A 20,871-nucleotide genomic window follows, 5' to 3' on the forward strand; every position below is an offset into this window, starting at 1 on the left:
TCACATTTAGGTTTTATGCTTCTTCTAATGGTTCCCCCTCTTCTCATTTAAGAATTTCTGATTTTATTCCCAGTAATGTATTCCAACTCACACTTGGTCCTTTTTCAAATTTCTCTAATAGATTTTTACTCTCTTCTTCATAATCAAATTTACCTTCTAATAACAGAAGATTATTCTGGGTGTATGTCATAAGTATTTGTTTATGGCTGCCTCTATAAGCCTCGGAGTCAGGCCTCTCACACAAGGGATCATACAGCATCTTACAGCAGTTACAACTCCTGCAACCATAACAAGGGATGTTAAAACAGAGGCAACCATAACTTTCTATTTTCCAGACCATCCTTCTAACCAGTTTGTAAAAGGGTCATTGATGCCAGAGTTTGCAGCTAATTCATTAGCTAAAGTGGTGAGTCCCTATACGGCTTTAGTAATCCTATTTTCCCAGGTCATCCTGCTGGTAGAGACTGTCATCTTTTCATATGGCCTCACAAGGCTGAATAGGCAAGAATATGGGGTCTCTTTCATAAGATCATTAATTCTATTAATGAGTAAGTAATCCCATTGATTATAGTAAATATAACTGACCCAATTTACATTTTTGTTGATGGTGGACCACCAAAATAGTGCTGATTTAAACCCTGTAACTATTTTGTTTCTAGCTTTAAATTCATTAGGGACTCCCCTAGGGACTCCTATTGAGTCAAATCAAAGGATCCTTGTAATGATCTGCGATTTCTATGAAAAATTTATTTTTCATTGGGTGTGGAGAGGAATGCCAGGGTAAATGGAATAGTCAATTGGACTAAAGCAGAAGTCCCAGTCCAGGTGGATGGCAACGAGTTGCACAGGTTTCTCTTTCCACAGTACCACTGAACATCCACTCAGGGGATGCGTAATTTTGAGAAGTTGCCCCCTTTAGAGAAATTTAGGACATGGGCACAAGTCAGTATGTTTCCCACAGGAGTTGTGAAACCTTCCCCTTGCCTAGAGAAGCATGAGGAGTGATTCATTTTCCCTATGGAAAAAGTGGGGATTGCTCTTGGGTCTGACTTCCTTAGTGCAGGAAAGAGTAAAGCTTTTGCAAGTCTCATTTCCCCAAGCATCCTTGTCCTGACATAGGGCCAACATGCAGCTCATCCCAGTGGGGTCTGTGTCCCAGCTGAGAGGGAATGGGACCACCTGCGCCTGTGGCCTTCCAGAAGCGCATGCATAACAATTACTTTTGTTCAAAGCTAGTACTGAAAATTTGACCCATTTTACCCAGGTAAAATGGTGTCTCCATAACCTGTCTCAATTTTAAGAGTCTATTACATGACTCAACTATATACACTGTCTATTAGAAACTCAGTTCAAATATAATGATAGTCTTAGTCCATTAGGGCTGCTGTAACAAAATACTATAGATTGGGTGGCTTATAAACAAAAAATATTTATTTCTTATACTTCTGAAGGCTGGCCAGTCCAAAATCAAGACACCACAGATTTAGTGTTTGGTGAGAGCCCACTTCCTGGTTCACAGACTGTCATCTTTTCACATGTCTTCTGAGGCCAAATGGGCAAGAATCTGGGGTCTCTTTCATAAGATCATTAATCCCATTAATAAGTGAGAGCCCTTATGACCTAATCACCTCCCAAAGGCCACACCTCCAAATACCAACATATTGAGGATTAGGTTGTAATACATGAATTTGAGGGGACACCAACATTGTTCATAGCAATGACCTAGGTAGGCCTGAAAGCAAAAGGATGCAAAAAGCTATACATGCAAACATTGCTCAAAAGAAAACAGGAGTGGATATACTAATACCAGAAAAAGTAGACTTCAGAGCAAAGAAAACTACAAGAGACAGATAGGTTCATTACATAATGAAAAAGGGGCAATCCACCTAGAAGACATACCAATCCCGATTGTGTATACACCAACCAAGAGAGCTGCAAAATACAGATCTTCCTCAACTTAAAATGGGATTACATCCCAATAAGCCCATCATAAATTGAAAATATCATAAATAAAAATGAATTTAATATACCTGACCTACTGAACATCATAACTTAGCCTAGCTTACCTTAAACTGCTCAGAACACTTACATTAGCCTACAGTTGGATAAAATCATTTAAAATAAAGCCTATTTTATAATAGAGTATTGAATATCTCATATAATTTATTGAATACTGTAGTGAAAGTTACAAATAGAATGGCTGTATAAAAAAAACGTCTGTTACAGATCCTTTACCTCTGTTACAGTAACTAGGGTCATTACGGGGAAGTTCTGGCTTATTATCTCCCTCAGGATTGGAGTGGTCACTATGGATGAAGTCTTGTCTTTGATTAAATTAAGACCAAACCTTCCCACAGGATCTACTCCAGTAACATATGCACTGAGTAGTTAACATGAGGGGGTTACATTGTCTGTCCTGGCAATTATCAGGAGGAATACCTTTAGCCAAGGTTTTCCTTTTAAAGGTTTCCCTGTTGCATGAGGGACTGTCCATCTTTGAAACTGGGTAGTCCACCAAACATTGCTCCACCCTGGACATGGGGAAGCACTCATCCATTCACGACAGAGGTACTTATTATCCCCAGAACCTGACATGCATCAGTCCTAATGGTTTGAGGGCCTGATGTTTTTGTAATATTGATTACCAGTTTGACAGGATAACCAGGAGTTCTTCCCATTCTAGGGTTCCCTGTGACTTCTCTGTAAAATATATTGTTAGAAAGATAAAAGTTAACATTTTTAGGTTCCTTTTAGTTCTAGCCTTAAGGGTTGATTAGCTACTTGGGACACCTTCCAATTCTCAGTTTTGTTCCCAGTTCCCTCAGTCAATTTCTTTATTTTGGTGTAATGAGTCCAACCCTTTTCAGCAGTCCTCAAAGTGGGTCCCGTGGTCAGGAGCACTTAGTAGGGGTCTTCCCAGCTGGGCTGGAGTGGATCTTCTTCCCAGGACTTTACCAGGTCTCCAGGCTGGAAACAGTGAGTGAAGAACTCAACTGGGGGAGTCTGGGTGATGAGTCCTTTAAGCCTGAGAGAAGATAAGGTAGAAGCCATGGCCAGCACATATTCCCTTAGAAATTGATCCTTTGTTTCCATGGAGGGCAAGTCTGTTGCACCTCCTAGATATGGCAGCTCATATAATTTGGTTAAATGTTTGAGATTCTGATTCATTCTACCTTTCCAGAGGGTGGTGGATGCCAAGAAGTATGGAAATCCCATTGTACCTGGAGTGCCATCATTATTCCCTGTAGTACTTTTGAAGTAAAATGACTCCTGTTATCTGAATCAACATTTTCTATTAACGCAAACCTAGGAACTACTTGCTCTAAAAGTACCTTTATCACTGATCTTGCCATTGCAGATGTTAGCGGGCCTCCACCCATCCAGTGAGATGGTCAGCAATCACTAATAAATATTTAAGCTTTCCCACTTTTGGCATCTCAGTAAAGTCAATTTGGATACTTTGGAATGGTCTTATTCCTGGGGGGTCTCCCTCCAGGTACTGGCTTTTTCATATACTTCTTAATTCTTTGGCATGTTATGCAACTCCTACAAACCTGTTTAGCAATGGTGTAAATACTAGTACACTCATAAACCTTTAGCAGAGCATCACACATTGCCTGCCTGGAGACCCCAGTGACTCCCTCTATGTAACATGTTCATCAGCTCTCTCATAATAGGTCAGCTGATCATTTCTCTCCCATCTGGTAAATGGTAAGTCCACCACCCTTTCTCATCTCGAGATGCCCCCACCTCTTGTAGCTTCTTAATTTCCTTTTTTTTTTTAAGAAAACTTTGGGATAAAGGAAATTTTAGGGATATTAGGAGTGAGATTTAAAAGTCTAATTTCATCTTCAGATGCAGCCTCTTTAGTGGCTGCATCAGCAATTCTATTACCTGTTGCTTCATACGAATTTCTTTTCTGGGGACCATTTACATGCATTATAGATATTTCAGCTGGAAGTAAAAGATTTTCCAGAACCTCCTTGATTAATTCCCCATGAATTAATTCCTTTCCTTTACTGTTTATGAGACCTCTTTCTGTCCAAATTTTTCCAAAGGTATGGACTACTCCAAAGGCATATTTGGAGTTTGTCTAAATCATACCTTCCTTATCTAAAAGTAGTTTTAAGGCCCAATTAAGGGCAAACAACTCACAGGTTTGGGCTGACCAATTATTGGGTAATTCCCATTTTCACAGATGGCATCTGGGAGAACCCGTATATCATACCTCCACCTAGAGGTGTTTCCCTTAAATCAGGCCTGACTTTAGTCTGATATTCTATGAGGTCCATGCGATTGTGGCTCAATTCTGATGGGCCTGCAGCCTTCCCTGAACACAGGAAGTTGGCCAGACTGAGACAGGTATCTGGGGTTAAGATCAGGTCATCTTTTTCAAGTAAAATTGCTTCATATTTTAAAATTTGAGTATCTCTTAGCCAGCGAGTGCCCAGCCAACTGATTAAGTACAGCCCAAACCTGGTGAGGAGTACTGACCAGAGGGTTCCTCCAAAAGTTAATTTCCTGCTCTTTTCTACCAGTAAGGCCGTGGCTGCAATGGCCTGAACACATTCAGTCCATCCTCAAGAGACAGGGTCCAATAGTTCACAGATATAAAGGCCACCAGTTGTTTCTTTCCTCCCTAGGCTTGGGTCAAAACCCCTACAGCGGAACTTTGTTCAACAGTAACAAAGTAGTGAAATGGCTTCTCTAAAGATGGGAGTGCCAGGACTGGGGCGGTGACTAGGGACTACTTTCAATTCCTCTAGAATTTGCAGTTCCCCTGGGGTCCACTGGAGAGGGTCTGGCTCTTCCTCTAACAATTTGAAATACAAGCTTCTAGCCTCTCTTCCTCTCTTTCAACAAACACTTTCTGGGCTTCTCTCAGAGATTCCTCTATAGGTTTCTCATTCCATCTAACTTCTGTAATTTCTTAGCAATATCTGACCAACTTTTGGTGACAAAACTGGCTTTTAAAAGACCCTGTCCTACCTGAGCTTCTGGGTCAAGTCCTGCATACTTTCTCATCTGGTCCCTGAGTCTGTGAAAATGCAGTTGGGGTCTCTTCCTTTTCCTGTTGTACTTCAAATGCCTTAGTAACATTTTGAGGTCTTGGGGCCGATTCCCTAATTCCATTTATTATTAGCCCTCGAAGATCCTGCATTTTAGTTCTATCCCCTAGATTATTATTATCCCATCTAGGATATACATTTGGGAACTTCTGTTCTGCTGGATGGACAGCCTGGCCCAGTGGGTGTTCTTGTTCCCAAATGGACATAGCAGCTCTCCTGATCATCTCCCTCTCCCCACCAGTGAATAGGATATTCATGATGGACATCAACTCAATCCAAGTATATATATTTAGGTTCCAGGAATTGATCTAGTTGGTCTGCTAGGCCAAGGGGATCTTCTGGCAATGGTTTCATTTCCTTCTTAAAAATTTTTACCTCGTTATCAGTGAGGGGAACATTAACAAACCCAATTTCCCTTTGTCCTAGTGGGACCTCTCTCAATGGAAACATCTTGGGATTTCTGGTGTGCTCCCCAGAAGGAAGGGGGAAACTCTCTAAGTCCTTCTTATATTGTTCTGATTCCTTTCTAAGGTTAGAATAGGGGGTTGTAGGAGGCCTAGTAGGGGCTAAAGGCCTCTCTCAGATGAACCTGAGTCTTTTACTTGATCTTCCTGGCTTTGTTCCCCTCGAGTCCTAGCCTGAGGATTATAAGGGGGAGGGAGACAAAAAAGCGGGTCCCAATGTTAGGCAGAAAATAGATATGAGCGGGTGGAAAGAGAAAAAGGCCAGGAAAGTCCACTAAAAAGACCCATAGTTAATTAATTAAAGCTCAAAAAGATAGGAGCAACTTGGCCTGGAATGTTTGAATATTCCCCAGATAAAGGAAGGTACCTCAGCATAGCCCATGTCTTTATTTTACATATATATATTTTTAACTTTACCTATATGCTGTTTTTTTTTCTCCCTCCAGCCCCAACCAAGTAGTCTGCAACCCAGGCAATCAATTCAGCATGCAGGCCCAGCCATAAACAACATAGCAAAAGGCAAGAAGGATTCCATCCCAAAGATTGCATTTTAATACCCAGGAAGTCAAGAAGCAAGACTCTCAACTTACTCATTAGCAAACAGACAATAACTCTGCCCACCTTGGAGGAAGGGCAGACAGCCCTGATATGCTCCCAAACCAGGAAGCTGCTATCCAGGAAGGTGACCAAAGCAGTAAATTTCTTGTGTTAAGCTAATTTTGCAGAATTACGTAGAGGACTGATAAGAAACTTAATGTGTCATCAAAGATACTTGAGACCACCTAACAAGTCTACACCTCCAGCCCCTGGCCACACTCCTAAAGAATCCTTAAAAGGGGAACCCCCAACCCCTGAGGCGCTCCTCTCTCCAAGGCCACCTGCATCCTCAAAGTGGGCAAACTTTTAACTTCAAACTTTCTCTCTCCAACCTCCCAGGGCGCCCCTCCCTGCCGAGGTGGCCTGCACTTTCTCTCTCCCCAAGTAACTCTAAACAAAACTTTCACTCTGCCCCCCCACCATGTCCCTGCCCCTCAACTCTCTGCTGTGGTGGGGGCAGGACTGAGGAAAACACATAAGGCTCCCCCAACACCAGGACTTGTCCTGGGAAGTCTCTTGTAGTTCATCCTCCTTAGCTTTCCCTTCTCTGGTGTTGAGGAGAAATATGGGAAGTGCCCTTGCTAACCAAGAGTGCATAGTCCCTTTCCTCAGGTGAACTGGAGGCTTTATTACTCTCATGAATAACTTAAATCTGGCAAAGCCAGTTTTCATCGATCCAACTTTAATCCAGACAAAACAGCAAAATTTGATTATCTTCTGTTTGTCCTTGACCCTGGTACAGGAGGTGCCCCCCAGTACCATAATCTTAACCAGGCGGGAATTTCAAGGGAGCTCATCTGGTTCCCTTTCCCTGTTTCCCTAGGCCTAGAATTTGTATTTCCCATCTTTCAAGAGGTCCTCGTGTCTGAGTTCCCTGTGTACTCAACCCCCTGTAATGGAGGTTTCTCACACACACCCCGAGATTCGCTTCATCTGTCTCCAGCCATTTCCCTTGTGGGAGAACGGAACCGTGGATCGGGACTCCACACTTGCTTCATATCTAGGGCACGTCTCAGTCACACACACCTGACCTCCGAAAAATGCCCAACCAGCACAGCAGTACTTATAGGCCAATTTTCCTACCTTGGCTCGTGCCCGAGGTTGCCTGGTTGCCGCAGTGCCTGCATTTTCTCCCCTGTGTTGCTCATACTGTCTCCTCACAACAGTCTCTGGTCTTCTCTTGGCTTCCGTGCTAAGATGATATGCCCAGAGTGGGCTGCCCAAAGCCGGGTGGGATGCATTGTCCCACTCCGCTTGAGCCTCCACCTCGCAAAGGCAAGAGGATCCTGGATGAGCCCCCAAATTGTGAGAAACACACTCACTAGTCCAAACTCAGTAAGTGGACACAGAGACAAAGAGAAAAGCGGAGCGAGGCTTTAATGGTGGTCTTGCAAGATTGGGTGTCTAGTGAGCAGGCACACCAGGGGCAGCTGGCACAAGTAATTCATTCTCTAGTACGCGAATCCCTCCCCTGGTTCCTCATTGGCTGAGTACTACAGGGTTCACATTCTTTCCCAGAGGTCACGTAAGCTAATTATATCCACATTGGGCCTTCTCTTACATTTGTCTTAATTTCATTGGTAGATTTAAAAAACTCAAAATAGGTATAGCCAGGCTCTTACCAATCCTCCCCTCCCCCTCTCTCAGCCTGAGCAGCTTCCCGGCATATTTCCACCATGTGGCCCTTTGTTAATACCTTACTGTTAAAATGTTTAAACGTCCTGGTGGGAATAAATCACATTTAGGTTTTATGCTTTTTCTAACATGAGCAAGAGAAAGTAAATTTAAAGAAATTTTAGATTAAAACTTTAAAAAATTATATAGTATGTTATTATTGTGCAAATGCTACCACAGGAGTGAAAGTCGCTGTTCTCTCTTGTCATTTGTCTTGAGATTTTATTATAACAAGGATACACTCTCTGTTGGTTTTCCTAAAATATGATAATGATATGATAGTACTGTTTTGCAGCTTGTTTTTCACTCCAGAGTACATCATGAACCCCTTCTGCTTCAGTACATACAGACCTGACTCATAATTAATGGCTAGATAAATCACCCATGTTCAGTGACATGAATATGCTGTAATTTATTTTACCAATCCATTTACTGATGTACATTATGTAGACTTCATTGTTTTGCTATTACAGGCAATGCTGAAAAGAATAATATTCTTTCATATGTAATAGAAACATCTTTTATATATAAAATGCAAATTATTTTATGCAAATATTTCTCATCCTTGATTCCTGAGTAAAAGGGAATGCCCTACATTTCCAGCTTTTTCTGTATGACAAATTTCTGACAATTTTACTTGTTAACCAAGAAATGATTTTGTTTCAAGGTATGCTGATTATATTCTATCTCTATATATTCATTATAATATACACACACACTGTAAATTAGGACTTAGTGAACTTTAGGACTGACAGGATTTCTTGGCCTGCTTGCCTGGAAAGTGCAGTAGTTCCTTGTAGACCTCTTGTCATCATTGTTTTCAAAATTTCTTCTAAAATGAAAATTAAAACAAAGGTAAAATCTATTAAGTCATCTGATAAAGTATATATGATCATTTTTTTAAACAGTTTTAAAAAGATGATAAACACAGACTAGTATTTACAAATTCTACTCATCTGAGAAAACAATGTTTACCATGTAAATTTCTATTAAAGTGAACCTGGACTTCACAGATAAGAGTACCCTATTTTCAAGGTGTTGCTGAGTATTCTAATGAAGCTGAATGGATTGCATTGCAGGGGTAGCCTACTCTAGACTAAACAGAAACATTAATTATTCTTGTTATTACAGTAAGTAATTAGCTTTTAGTTGCTCAGCTCCTTTTTCTGCCTAATATCCTTCCTTTTGGATGAAAAGTCAATGAAGGTATGGGCAAACTGAACAGTGACACTGCACAGTGGTAAATGAAGTAGCTTATTTCTTTCAGGCATATGGAAAAAAAGCAAACCTTCTCTTTTATAAATAAATAATATTAAAAAGGCTGAACTAAGAAAATAGAGTTACCAAAAAACACCTAGGAATCATGATGTGATTTGAGGGGGTGAGAATATAAGGTATAAGATAAAAATCAAATCTGAGGTGTACAGAAAGAAAGAAAAGATTATAGGTAACTTAGTTACAAAGTAATCTGAAAACCATGATTAAAAAATCTATGTCATGAGACAGCTTTCATGATAAAACTGCAGATGAACTAAGGAGCATAGAGTCAAAGGCATGAAGACCAGAACATGGAATGAAATATTAAGGATGAGATGTTAGAAGCAGAAATCACAATAGATTTTGTGTTTGAGTCAGTTTATGAATTGGGGAAAAACTGCCTCCCCTTGCCCAACAAATAGCAGTACTTTTTAAAATCAGGTAACTATACCTCTTGAAGCCTCTTTTCTTTCAACATGAATGTTATTTTGTATTAGCTGTTGTCAGTGATTATATTTGTAACATTCCAGGTTACTTTATAAATTACAGTCGTCAACATTATTAACTTTTGATTCCTGCAAAGAAAATGGTTAGAAGATAAACTGGTGTGTATTACCTGGATTATTTTCTTTAATGATAACTAAATAGAATAATCCTTTTGGTGAAAGGAGATCTGGAGCCAGAGGAAAGAATCTGTCCATGACTTCTCGACCATTTCTGCCACCAGCCCAAGCTGCCTCTATTCCGTGGCTTCCTACCTGTGACCAATTAGAAAGACTTTTCTTTTAGCTCATGTAAAGTTACATTTAGAATCACAAACTAAATCTCTCTGCCAAGTAACATTCACCAAACAAGTATATATTTTGTATTTTACTGCCATCAAGTAGGCAGTAAAGTTGCATCTGACCCCCAGAATTTCCTATTCTGTGTGACCTCATGTAAGTCTGTAATCTCTGTGATTAGTGTCCTCCCTTATCATTAAAATTAGGAAGACAATAGTTTCAACTACAAAATTAGGAAAATTAAAAATGACTTTTGTCTGTTAGGAATAAATGAGGAAATGTATTTAAAGTTTCAAAATAGTACCCTGTACATATTAATGTCTTAGTAATAGTTGTTAAAATATAGTGTTTATATTGAGAAACATAGGTAATTCTTACACTTAATACAGAACAATTAGGAAGAGATGTACTTTGCACAAAGTTCCAAATGGCATACTACAACTGACTCTCTTCTAGATTAAAGTATGATTGTACAGACCTTTGTTAGAAACCCATTTATATAAAGTTGCACTGAAATATTTTTTGCTCTAACAATCTAATTCTATTTTAGAGACAAAACCCATGAGAATGTATATGGTATTAAAAATCTTTAGATCCTTACTGCTGTGTATTGTTTTCAAAACTAAAGAAAATTTTGAAGAAATCACTCAAAAACTACTTAACTGGCTGCTCCCCCCCCACCGTCCCTCTCTCCCTCTCCCTCTCCCTCTTTCTCTGTCCCTCTCTCCCTCTCTCTCTCTCTCTCTCTCTCTGGGGGCAGCCACTTTCTCTTTCTAAAAAAAAGCCTGTACCTTGCTCTCCTAAAAAAAACAAACAAACTACTTAACCCTAACAATTATTTCCTATTTTCTTCAATGGTTCTTGTCCATATTTTAATTTAAATTATTTATATACAATTATGCCTTCTGCTTTAATTCACTTAGCATGGCATAGCATGGCATATGTTTCCCCATTAAAATAAATTTATTTCTACTTATAATTATATACATATATAATTTTACAAATAAGAGAAATATGTTCATACACTTGCTTTTAAACAACAGCACTTTCACCTTTTACTGTTTTGCTTGTCTCCTCCTCTTTCACCTTATACACACACATCTTTTTGTCCATCTTTTACAAAGATAGGATTATTGTTTTACATTCTTAACTTTATCTTGCTTTCCACACCCAACAATAGCTTTTGCAAATCTCTTCATGTGATCAGGTATTATAATTCTAATTTACTCTTTTAATAGTTGCATAATGTTTTATAGTGGAAAAGTATCATATCTTATTTAGCTATTGATAGGCATTCAATGTATCCATTTGCTTAAATTTTTGTATCTAATTTAAATTATTTCCATATCTATCATAAACTTCTCAATACAATTTTCCATAAAGCTAAACACATTAGGAAATCTGTCAGTTTCTCTGGTTCTTGTCAAGGCTTCCTTCCCGGAGACTTCCCTTTCTTGGCATTTCTAGAATGACCGCTTTTTCTGGGCTTCATGTCTCCCTCTTCTTTGGTTTACCACTATTTTGGTGGAGGCCATTCTCTGGATGTTTCATCAGGTAAAGTGGTCTGTGAACAGAGTATGTGGTGATGGCACTCTTTGCTAAGCCTTGTCTTGTCATTCTGTTCCAGAATGGACTAGGATCCCTGTGTGATTGACCTGGTTTATATGCCTCACCAGGGATGCTTATCTGGGTTTATCTCCTTGCACAGAAATGGCCCTCCAGGAAGATCTCCTGCACCAACATTCTTACAGTTTATGCAAGGGAGGTTTCCATCTTCAAAGAGAAGTCACATTTAGTGGTCTGTTCTTTGCCTGCTTCCTGGGTCTTCCCCTGCTTGTTTCTGATCCTTCGCAGATCACAGGCATAAGCCAACAGTACCTCATGTTTCTAGATATACTAGTAAGTATAGCCACAATTTTTTACATGCACAAACTACTATTATTTGTATGTCTCCTGGATCTAGCCTCTAAGTCTCTTATCTTTTACCTTCATGATTTCCTTCTTTTTAATCTTCATGTTCTGTGCTGAAATATTTCATTTATTTGGTTTCCAGAGCACTGATTCTGGTCTTAACTGAGGCCACATTCTCCTTTAATTCATTGCCTGATATTTTATTTTGTGAAACACATTTTTCAACTCCAGGAAATCTTTGTTGTTGATTCTGCTCTCCAGCTAATTGTTCAGCTCATGGGAATTATGACACGAGATCTTTCTGTTGGGACTGCAGCAGAGCCCAGGTATTGCCACAATCAGTCATCTATACGCCCCAGCAGCTGTAAGGCTCAGGAGAAGCTGAGTACATAGCTTAATAAACGGAATGAGGGAGAAAGGAAGCCCATTTGTGTTCCCATGTTCACAGAATCTCCTTTTCATTTATTAGTCTTCTCAGTAGTTTGCAGACCTGATAGACCATGATTTACCTAACTGTGTCTCTTCTGTTACATTATAGGTTCATATTTGTCATAGTAAATAAAGATGTAATAAACATATTTTTGTGTATTTTAATTTTCATGCTATTGTTGAATGATATTCCCATACTAGATCTTTGAGATCTAGTTTAGATGAGGTTATTGGACAGAAACATTTTATCACTCTTGATATTTATTCATATAGTGTTTTCCTAAAGAGTTGACTAAGCTGCATTGCCCTCAATTGCTATTCACCTTATAACAATGATTTCCTTTCTCATATGTCAGCAGAGCAACAACTTCTTAGTTGTGTAATTGCCACTAGCAGCAATAGCACCTATATAGGCCTTTCCTATTTTGGTAAATGTTAAGAGGTATCAGCCTTGCCAGAGAATAATCATTAATGAATACATAGGTAAAATAATTCAAAGGAAAGTGAGCTTTACTCCATTATTAAACTTTGTATCTGCCTTGACCATTTTTTCTCTCTCTACATTGGGAAATGGTTAACATGGTTTACCTCTTCATTACTGAGATTTTCAAAATCACTTGTTTTCAAGATTACTTCTTTTCCATACCTGAAATGACAACTGGTCCCCTACCCCCACTTCCTGGTAATACCTGTGAAAGGAAGTAACCCAAGACTTTCACAAAGAATTCCTACGTGAATTTAAGGTTGATAAAAATACTTTGCTTTGCAAATTTGTCATTTATGATAAAGGATATACAAAGACACCCACACACATATATGAATTTAAACACCATGGCCTGATATGAATGGGATTTTTAAGTATAGATATAAGACACAGTTTGTATTTCTATTAGTTTTAGGTTTCTTTCCTAAGGCTACCAATATACCCAATTATTGAGAATTATGAGTAAATTCAGAGCAGTTTGTGATAATTAGCAGCTGACTGATATTATATGATATTCATTTGATTTTAGGAAGAAAATAGCTGAAAATATTAGTAATTAAATTTTGTTATATGTCTTACCTCTTCAGGGGGAGTCACAACATAGGGGGGATTAAATACCAGAAGATCAACTTTTTCCTTCAATCTTGGTAGTAAGCCTTTGACCTAAATGTTCAATAGTAGTCAGAATTTTAAGCAGACTCAGAATTAAATAAATAGATTAATAAGTAAATCTTTATAAATACCCTTCCATGTTTTTAGAAAAAACTGTTACAGGGCCAAAATTAGACAGAAATAGAGATATTTTTACCTTTTCATTCAGATTAAGATTATATGCATTTACCTAAACAATAAGGAATTAAACTATCAGAATGAACATAAAATGTTCAAGAAAAACTGCTTTTCAACAGCTCATATATTTACACTCTGGGTTCACTTTTAGAAATTAAGATAAGAAAGAGGCAAGGCCTCGTATGTTCTCCATAGATTTGTACACAGCTATAAAGCTACAGCTGCTAATTTTAACATTTATTTTCTATAATCAGGGGAAATGTTTTATGAGATGACAGAAAACATTAGCATATATATTTTTTCTTTTTCCTTTAATTACTCATAAATGTATTGACTGAAACATTTAGATGCCAAAGAAAGAAAGAACTGAAAATAGTGGGAAGAGACGCTGAAAGTATCAATTGTTTGGCATTTTATGAATCTTTAAACTGGGTACAATTTTCTATGGAAGAAGAAAAATGTCTGTTTAAAGAAAGTGCATGGGGCAAAATGTCATTTAAAGTATTCCTCTGATAGCTATTTAAAAAATCATGCCTGATTATGTTGTCCTATACCTTCACAGGCACAGTAAAGTCGAAACATCATGTCTGGATGCACACTTACCCCTAAAGATATTTCCTTCAATTATCACTTTGTAGTGAGTTTAACCTATGAATTCTGAGCCTGTTTCTTGTGATGGAATAACTGAAGTACCTCAAGGTAGTATCCAAAGTGGTGGTTATTTTACTAACATTCTTATAATTTTCCCCATATATGTACAGGTATCTATCATTATTTACTGGGTATCTTTCTTTAAATGGAACTTTTTTTTGTTAAGTAAATTTGCTGTAAAAAGGGCTTAGATTACTACTGTAAATGGAAAACAGTATTACTCTCTGGAAACAGAAATGACTACAAGAATAAATGGCAATATAAGTAAAAAAATGTTTTTGTCACAATTTGTGTTGTCAGTCTAAGAGTGACGCAAGCCTGCTCTCTCTTTGGTAAAGGGGCATTTAAGTAGTTTAAGGGGCATTTAAGTGTGTAAGTAGTGTTAAATAACATCAAACTGAGACCTTCTCCTAGATGTAAATCAGAATGGCTGAAAGAGAATTAAAGAAGAAACAGCCTTTATATTGTATGATTCAAAGTTATTTAATACTCAGTCATAACATCAAAGTATTGGGCAATGTCACTGGGCTTCTTATATATACGGTGAAACACTGCCTTAGAATTTCCATTTTATCCAGATTTCTAAAAGCAATCCCAGTCTTATCATCTTACTAGCCTATTAATTATGCAGTTCAAAAGGAACCCATGAACAGTACTTTTGAAGAGATGTTACAGAAGTTAACTTTTCTTTCTCTACTCATTTAAAAAGGGAAAAGATAACCATTTTGAGAGAAGAAATTCAGGTGTACCCCTGCCTGCAAGGAAGATGACTAGTTTAATCTGCTGTTCCTTCTAGTAATATTAGAGTGAGGAAATACATTTGAAACAACCAAAAACTTTATTTTCAATTCCATAAAGAAATTAAGTTTCTCAAATTGTAAAAAGAAATCCAAAATATAATTTTCCAGAAATGTTAAGTATGGAAACTCTAAATGAATTTCCTTTATAACTGTTTACAATGGCCCCGAAGTACTATATACTAATAATTATTGCAGTACTGAATTTTAAATAAAGAAAAAAATGGAAAATTATGGAGTTAAAAAGTAAATGGATTTAAATATGAAAGTCACTACAGACTGGATAAAACAGCTAATTATAGGCATCCCTCACTTATCTATATTCAGCTTTTAGACAGTCTCAGAGAACTAGAATATAACCAAGAATTGGGAAGTAAGCAAAAAGGCCTCTAATAATAAGTTTTAAATGCATACAGCAAAATGCACTTTATTAATATGAGAGGGTACCACCAATCATGTTCTAAGACAGCAGTGAAACTTCTAGACTTGGATTCAGAAGATCTGGGCTTAAATTCTGGATGTATCACTTTACTGGTTATATGACTTTAAAAAATACACCTCACTCAGTTTCTACCTCTCAGTTAAAAAAGAAAAAAGATATTCTGAATTTTTTGTATATCTAAAGTTTTACTGTTCTATCAAAATCATGTATTTAATACTAATTATGGACACATTAAATAAGTTAAAAAATGTGAAGAGCAAAATCACCACACTGATCTTATATATATCATTTGAGTACATTTTTTGAGAATAGTTTTTAATAGCAGTAATAGCAGTAACAACTTTCAGTAATATGTAAATAGTTTCTTACATCTTTGGCTTAATTCCTGCTAAGTGGCAAAATCATTTGTGAATTTAAAAACTAAAAGCTTGTGAATTTAAAAAAGAAAAGATAAAAATTCTTATCAGTGTAAGAATAAAACAGGTCAAGCAGCACAGAAAGTATTTTATATTCCTTATGCCCACCTGGTAACTACTATTATGATTTTTGTTTATAAAAAGGCATTTCACATTTATAACTAAACAAAACCCCAAATTGTCCAAGTCTTATTAATATAATCTAAAACAGTTAAAAAACTGCAACTGAAAAATGCATGATGTGTAACTTCAAATAAAATGATGTCCTGTCATTGCCATTTGTTGGTTTTACTTGCCCCAGGACCCATTCCCTTCTTTTTTCTGATTACATATCCTTGACCTTCATTGGGGAAGATATACCTCCTCTCATTCTCAATCCAAGTGGCTTGGGTAGCATTTATCCCAACCCAGCTGTTGGGGTGGAATTATGACTCAGGGCTAAACCAATCATCCTTGGATACAGTGAGAGATTAAGAAATAGGTACATGACCCAAGTTGATCCAAATGATACTCATTCTGGGGCTTTTGCTAGAGTAACTGAATAGAGTTTCTTTCCATGGTGGTGGTGAGGGGTTTGCTGACAAATAAGACACAGACATGAAAGCAAATTATTACTATGAAGAGAAAGACTGCCTAAAAATAGAGCCACTAGTGAAAAGTTCAAAGGTAAGAAAAAATGCCTGTAATATCATTTGGGTTCCTGGAACTAGCTGTGCCTGCAGCCACATTTTCTTTTATTTAAGCCAGTTTGATTTAGATTCTTTGTCACTTCTGATGAAAAGATGCCTGATCTGTATAAGCCAGTAGAAATTCCCTTTGAAATGTGAACAAGATGGATGACATACATCAGTTAAGAATTTACTTTGTAGATTATAGGGTACACTGTTTAGTGGGTTAAAAGTTAATCATTCAAGTTTTTTTGACCTCAGTCATCTTGATCTTAACTTACTTGAAAAGGAAATTAATTATTATTGGACAGGAATTAACAGCTCACCAAGTCTGTGATTATTGGCTGGATGTGGACTTTGTTACAGCGTGCCGTTTCCAGAGTACAAGCTGCTGCCTCAGGGTTGATATCAGTGCACCTATAAACAGAGAAGAAAGGAAACTACAGATATCCTATGCCCACAAGACAAATTTGTTACTTGTTCAAATTCAAGGACTTTTCACATAAAGTAGATTAAGAAAACAATTAGAATGCTTTCATAATGGTGAATAAAAATGAACAAAGATTTGTTATATTGAAGAAGAGATTGTTATTTTGACATAATGTCCAAGAATAGGAGAATACAAATACATGCACACATCTGAGGGAATTTATGAAATTAAGAGCTCAATGAAGGAATACTATGCAGCCACCAAAAATGAAATGTAAAAGGAATGTTTGAAGGCAAATGATCATGATACACTGTTAAGTGAAAAACACAGGAAATGAAAAACTGAAGGAAATACACATGGACCACATATGGTAAAATGTACAGTGATTTTAATTTTCTTTATACTTTCTATATTCTCAAATTTTCTAAGAAGAAATTTTGTAAATTTCAATTTTTCTGATAATCAGATTATTTACCTAAAAAAAACCCAAATTTAGAGATGACCTAAAATTATTACATTGCTTCTATAATTATGTAATACAGTTTAAGTTTTGAGCATGTAATTATAATTGTTAGAGAAACATGATTCCCACTCTGAGACCTTACTATATATAAAGACACTATCAGATACATATTATTTACTTACAAAAATTATTTCATTCAAGCAGTCATACCCCAGTGAATCTCTTATTGGAAGGTGTGAATGAATTTGATATACTTACACTTACATGTACAAAGCTTGAGGACCTATCAAAGAAGCTAGGAATGCGGATACAACTCCAGACCCTGATCCTACTTCAAGGCATATTTCTACTCTAAAGCAAAAAAAAATAAAATAAATATTAGCACAGTGAACATAAAATACACCAGAGAACAACTCTCATGCTTTTAATGTATATTTCTCCAGCATCATCACTCACCTGCAAATATACAGAAATACAAGAGAAATTTACAAACAAGATAATTTCTGATGACTCTTTTGAGCTCCTTTAATATTGCGTAACTTAAAACTTAAAATTTTGAGTGTGTAGTTTAAGTCCATAAAATAGATGGCTTTCAATTAATTTGTATAAAATATTACATAAAAACAATGGGATTATGCTGAGGGTTGGAAAAATGAAAGACATCAAGCCTTCCCACAAGGAACTCCCAGTTAATAGTTTTTTGTAAAGTGATAGGGATAATATTATTACCATATTTATGAAAGATGTTTATTATTTTAAAGTATATAACATTCATAAATCCATCAGTATATCCTGGGGGAAAAAAGTTTCCCCTTTCTACTAATAATGTATTTTGGGCAGCAAAGAAATTCTAGATTTGTACAGCTATATACTGAATTGGAAAAATTGATCACAGTATCTGATCTCAGAATATCAATAATACTCTTAAGAATGCTATTGAATATAATAAATCCATTGTTCTTTCAATTAATTCCCTTCATATTTTGATATATATGTATCAAAAGCACCAATTATCCCCATTGCAGAAATAGGTCTGATGGGATTTTGGGGTCTCTTTAGCACGTAACTGTCCCAACAACTACCCAACACAAACAAAGTCTAGGGATTTCTAACTTTTGGATCAGTCCACACATCTCACAAGCCTTTATTAAGCTGTAGGAAGGAGTCTGTTGAATCTTACCAGACAGCTTTTATTTGAAAATAACTATCATGGTCTCGTAAATAATTAGAATTCCAAGACCAGAAGTAAGCCAACTTTATAACAAAATCAGCTGCGTTTACAGCATACTTTGCAACGCAATTTGTGCTTGTAAACCTTTCTGGGATATCTTGAGACTAAAAGACAAGTTAAAACAGTGCTGTTCCATTCTATATTCCAGTAAATTCAAAAGTTCCATTGTTTGCAGTGAAAACCAGTGCAGTAAGTGTTGGGGCTTTTTACACATGGAAAGATCTAATCAAGTTTAAAAGGGATAAATAAACGCAGTAAGATCTGTGAAGCTGACGGCTGTTTCAACCTGAGAAAATCAATTTGGTCTTCATATTTAAATAAATCTAATCACCCAAATTCCTTTCATTAAAAATAAAATTACAATGTAGGTATTCATGCTTTTAACTCTATTAAAATTTATAGCGAGCATTTGGAGATCAATTTTAATATTTATAAAGTGCTAGCGAAAATTCTATAGGTTGGTTACTGCATGTAACTACTTAGATTTTTAACAATTAAATGAAACTTTCAGTTCTAGCCACATTTAAAGTAGCCCCATGTGGCAAACGGCTGTTGCTGCAGAGCTGAGCATGCTTTTCGGTGTGTTTAAAAATACCTCTCCACTCTAGTACCTCACAACCTCATTTAATTTTTGTGCCCGTCCGTTGTTAGAGGGTGCTTTTATGTACCAAGTTAAATAATGCCATGTGGCTTTTAATATTTAGTAAACATTTTAATGTTAACAAGAAGTAATGTTTTTTGGATATTTTGATTTTGAATGTTACAATACTGCTTCATTTAGGCGCCTGTATACGTCAGATTAAGTTAAAGGAAAAGACACACTCTGGCATAAAAAGGACGTTCGCAGCTGCTGGGACCAAAACACTCTGGCAAAAACAGACAGATCCCTGGCACACGAGTGTGCGGGAAAACCGTCAGCAGCGGCGTTCTGGAGTCAGTCTCCGCCGAGTGGGCTGACACCGCCTCCTCTCAGGACGAGCGGCGACAGCCCTTTCTTTGGTTCGCCGCCGCCGCCTCTCCAGGACGCCCGAGCCCTTCCCCACAGGACTCCTGACCCTCCTCGCACCCGGTGAGCTCGGCCGCCGCCGCCTCGAGCGCGTCCAGCAGCAGGAACGTATCCTCCGCGGGCTCGTACACACCGCGGAAGGCGCCACGGCCCACGTGCCCATGCAGCGGCGTGGGGAAGCTTGGCGCTGCCATCTTCTTCCTTTCCGCCCTCGCGCAGGCGCCCTAACCGCGCAAGCGCAATTGCTCGGGCGCAGGTCGGGCCTGGGACGCTGGGCGCCAGATCGGGAGGTCTCCTTGAGACCTATTGTTTCTAAGATTGCCAGTAGATGCTTTCGGGATTTCTAAATGAACAATTATATAATATGCAATTACTGAATTTGCTTTTTCTCTTTAAAATATTTAGTTTTATGGATTAGCAACCGATCGAGCGCATTCTCAATTGTTTTTGACCAAGGGGGGTGTTTCTTCTCACTTAGGCGTTCTTTCCATTCCTAGTTTGGAAAGAATTGAAAAAAATACGTAATGGTTACTGAAATTTACTTTTTTTTAAAATGCCAACTGAACTTTAAGCTTAATGCTATAAAATTACGATTTTCTCTCATTTAAATTTTACTGTAGTATTGTACATACGAAGATGGCCTTGATGCTAAATCATGAACACACTCTTTTTATATACTTCACTCAAGCAAGATGATGCATTTTTCTTTAACTATCCTGCTGAATTTGGAATGCTAAAATTCTGGCTCTGTTTTGTACCAGCATTAGGCTACCCTCACAGGATGAGTTAGGACATTGTTTCTAGATTTGGTGGAACTCATCCAGAAAACAGGCAGGGCTTGGTGCCTTTCTTAGGGGGTAGTTCTCTGATGTTTTGGGGCATCTTTTGTAAGTTATTACACTATTCAGGAATTTGCATTCTTTTTGAGTCAATTTTTGAAATTTGTTTCCCAATGAAACTTTAAAAAAGATTGAAGTGTAATTGATATACAATCTTACATTGGTTTCAAATACACAACACAGTGGTTCACCAGTTAACCCATATTATTAAATCCTCACCCCAACTAGTGCAGTTATTATTGTCAACATAGGAAGATGTTACAGAATCATTGACTGTATTTTCCATGCTGTACCACCATCCCTGTGACCAACATATTATGATTGAGAATTTTTGTTTCCCTTTATTCCCTTCAGTCTACCCACCCACTCACCCCACTCCTACCCCATGGTAATGACCAGTAACTTCTCAGTGTCTGAGTCTACTGCTATTTTGTTCATTCTGTTTTGCTTTGTTTTTATATTACACAAATAA

At 37.5% G+C, this 20,871-nt stretch overlaps 1 protein-coding gene and 1 long non-coding RNA gene across 3 annotated transcripts in view; one reads left to right on the top strand and one right to left on the bottom strand.

The window, feature by feature from the left end:
• Positions 1-7,506: 7,506 nt before the first annotated feature.
• Positions 7,507-19,822, bottom strand: N6AMT1 (N-6 adenine-specific DNA methyltransferase 1). The gene is made up of 6 exons (XM_036875295.2): positions 19,621-19,822; positions 17,588-17,674; positions 16,757-16,847; positions 13,247-13,330; positions 9,678-9,819; positions 7,507-8,636 (listed from the first exon to the last, which is right to left on the bottom strand). Exons 1-6 carry the CDS (start codon positions 19,752-19,754, stop codon positions 8,530-8,532), a joined length of 645 nt encoding a protein of 214 aa, XP_036731190.1. The 5' UTR covers positions 19,755-19,822; the 3' UTR covers positions 7,507-8,529.
• LOC118907063 (uncharacterized) overlaps positions 19,199-20,871 on the top strand; it is a 63,927-nt gene continuing 62,254 nt past the window's right edge. For both annotated transcript variants that reach the window (XR_008997396.1, XR_008997397.1), the window contains exon 1: positions 19,199-19,623. This is a non-coding gene — a long non-coding RNA (uncharacterized LOC118907063). The remainder of the gene's footprint in view (positions 19,624-20,871) is intronic.

This window comes from Manis pentadactyla, chromosome 1 (genome assembly GCF_030020395.1).
Source record: "Manis pentadactyla isolate mManPen7 chromosome 1, mManPen7.hap1, whole genome shotgun sequence".
NCBI lineage: Eukaryota > Metazoa > Chordata > Mammalia > Pholidota > Manidae > Manis > Manis pentadactyla.

What these genes read in the sequence shown, in the direction of transcription:
- N6AMT1 (XM_036875295.2), bottom strand. Translation starts at nt 19,754, where the DNA reads ATGGCAGCGCCAAGCTTCCCCACGCCGCTGCATGGGCACGTGGGCCGT. An exon ending in GCGGCGGCCGAGCTCACCGG is followed by an intron (nt 17,675 to 19,620) that starts GTGCGAGGAGGG and finishes TTTTTGCTTTAG; the next exon opens with AGTAGAAATATGCCTTGAAG. An exon ending in GGTCCTCAAGCTTTGTACAT is followed by an intron (nt 16,848 to 17,587) that starts GTAAGTGTAAGT and finishes CTCTGTTTATAG; the next exon opens with GTGCACTGATATCAACCCTG.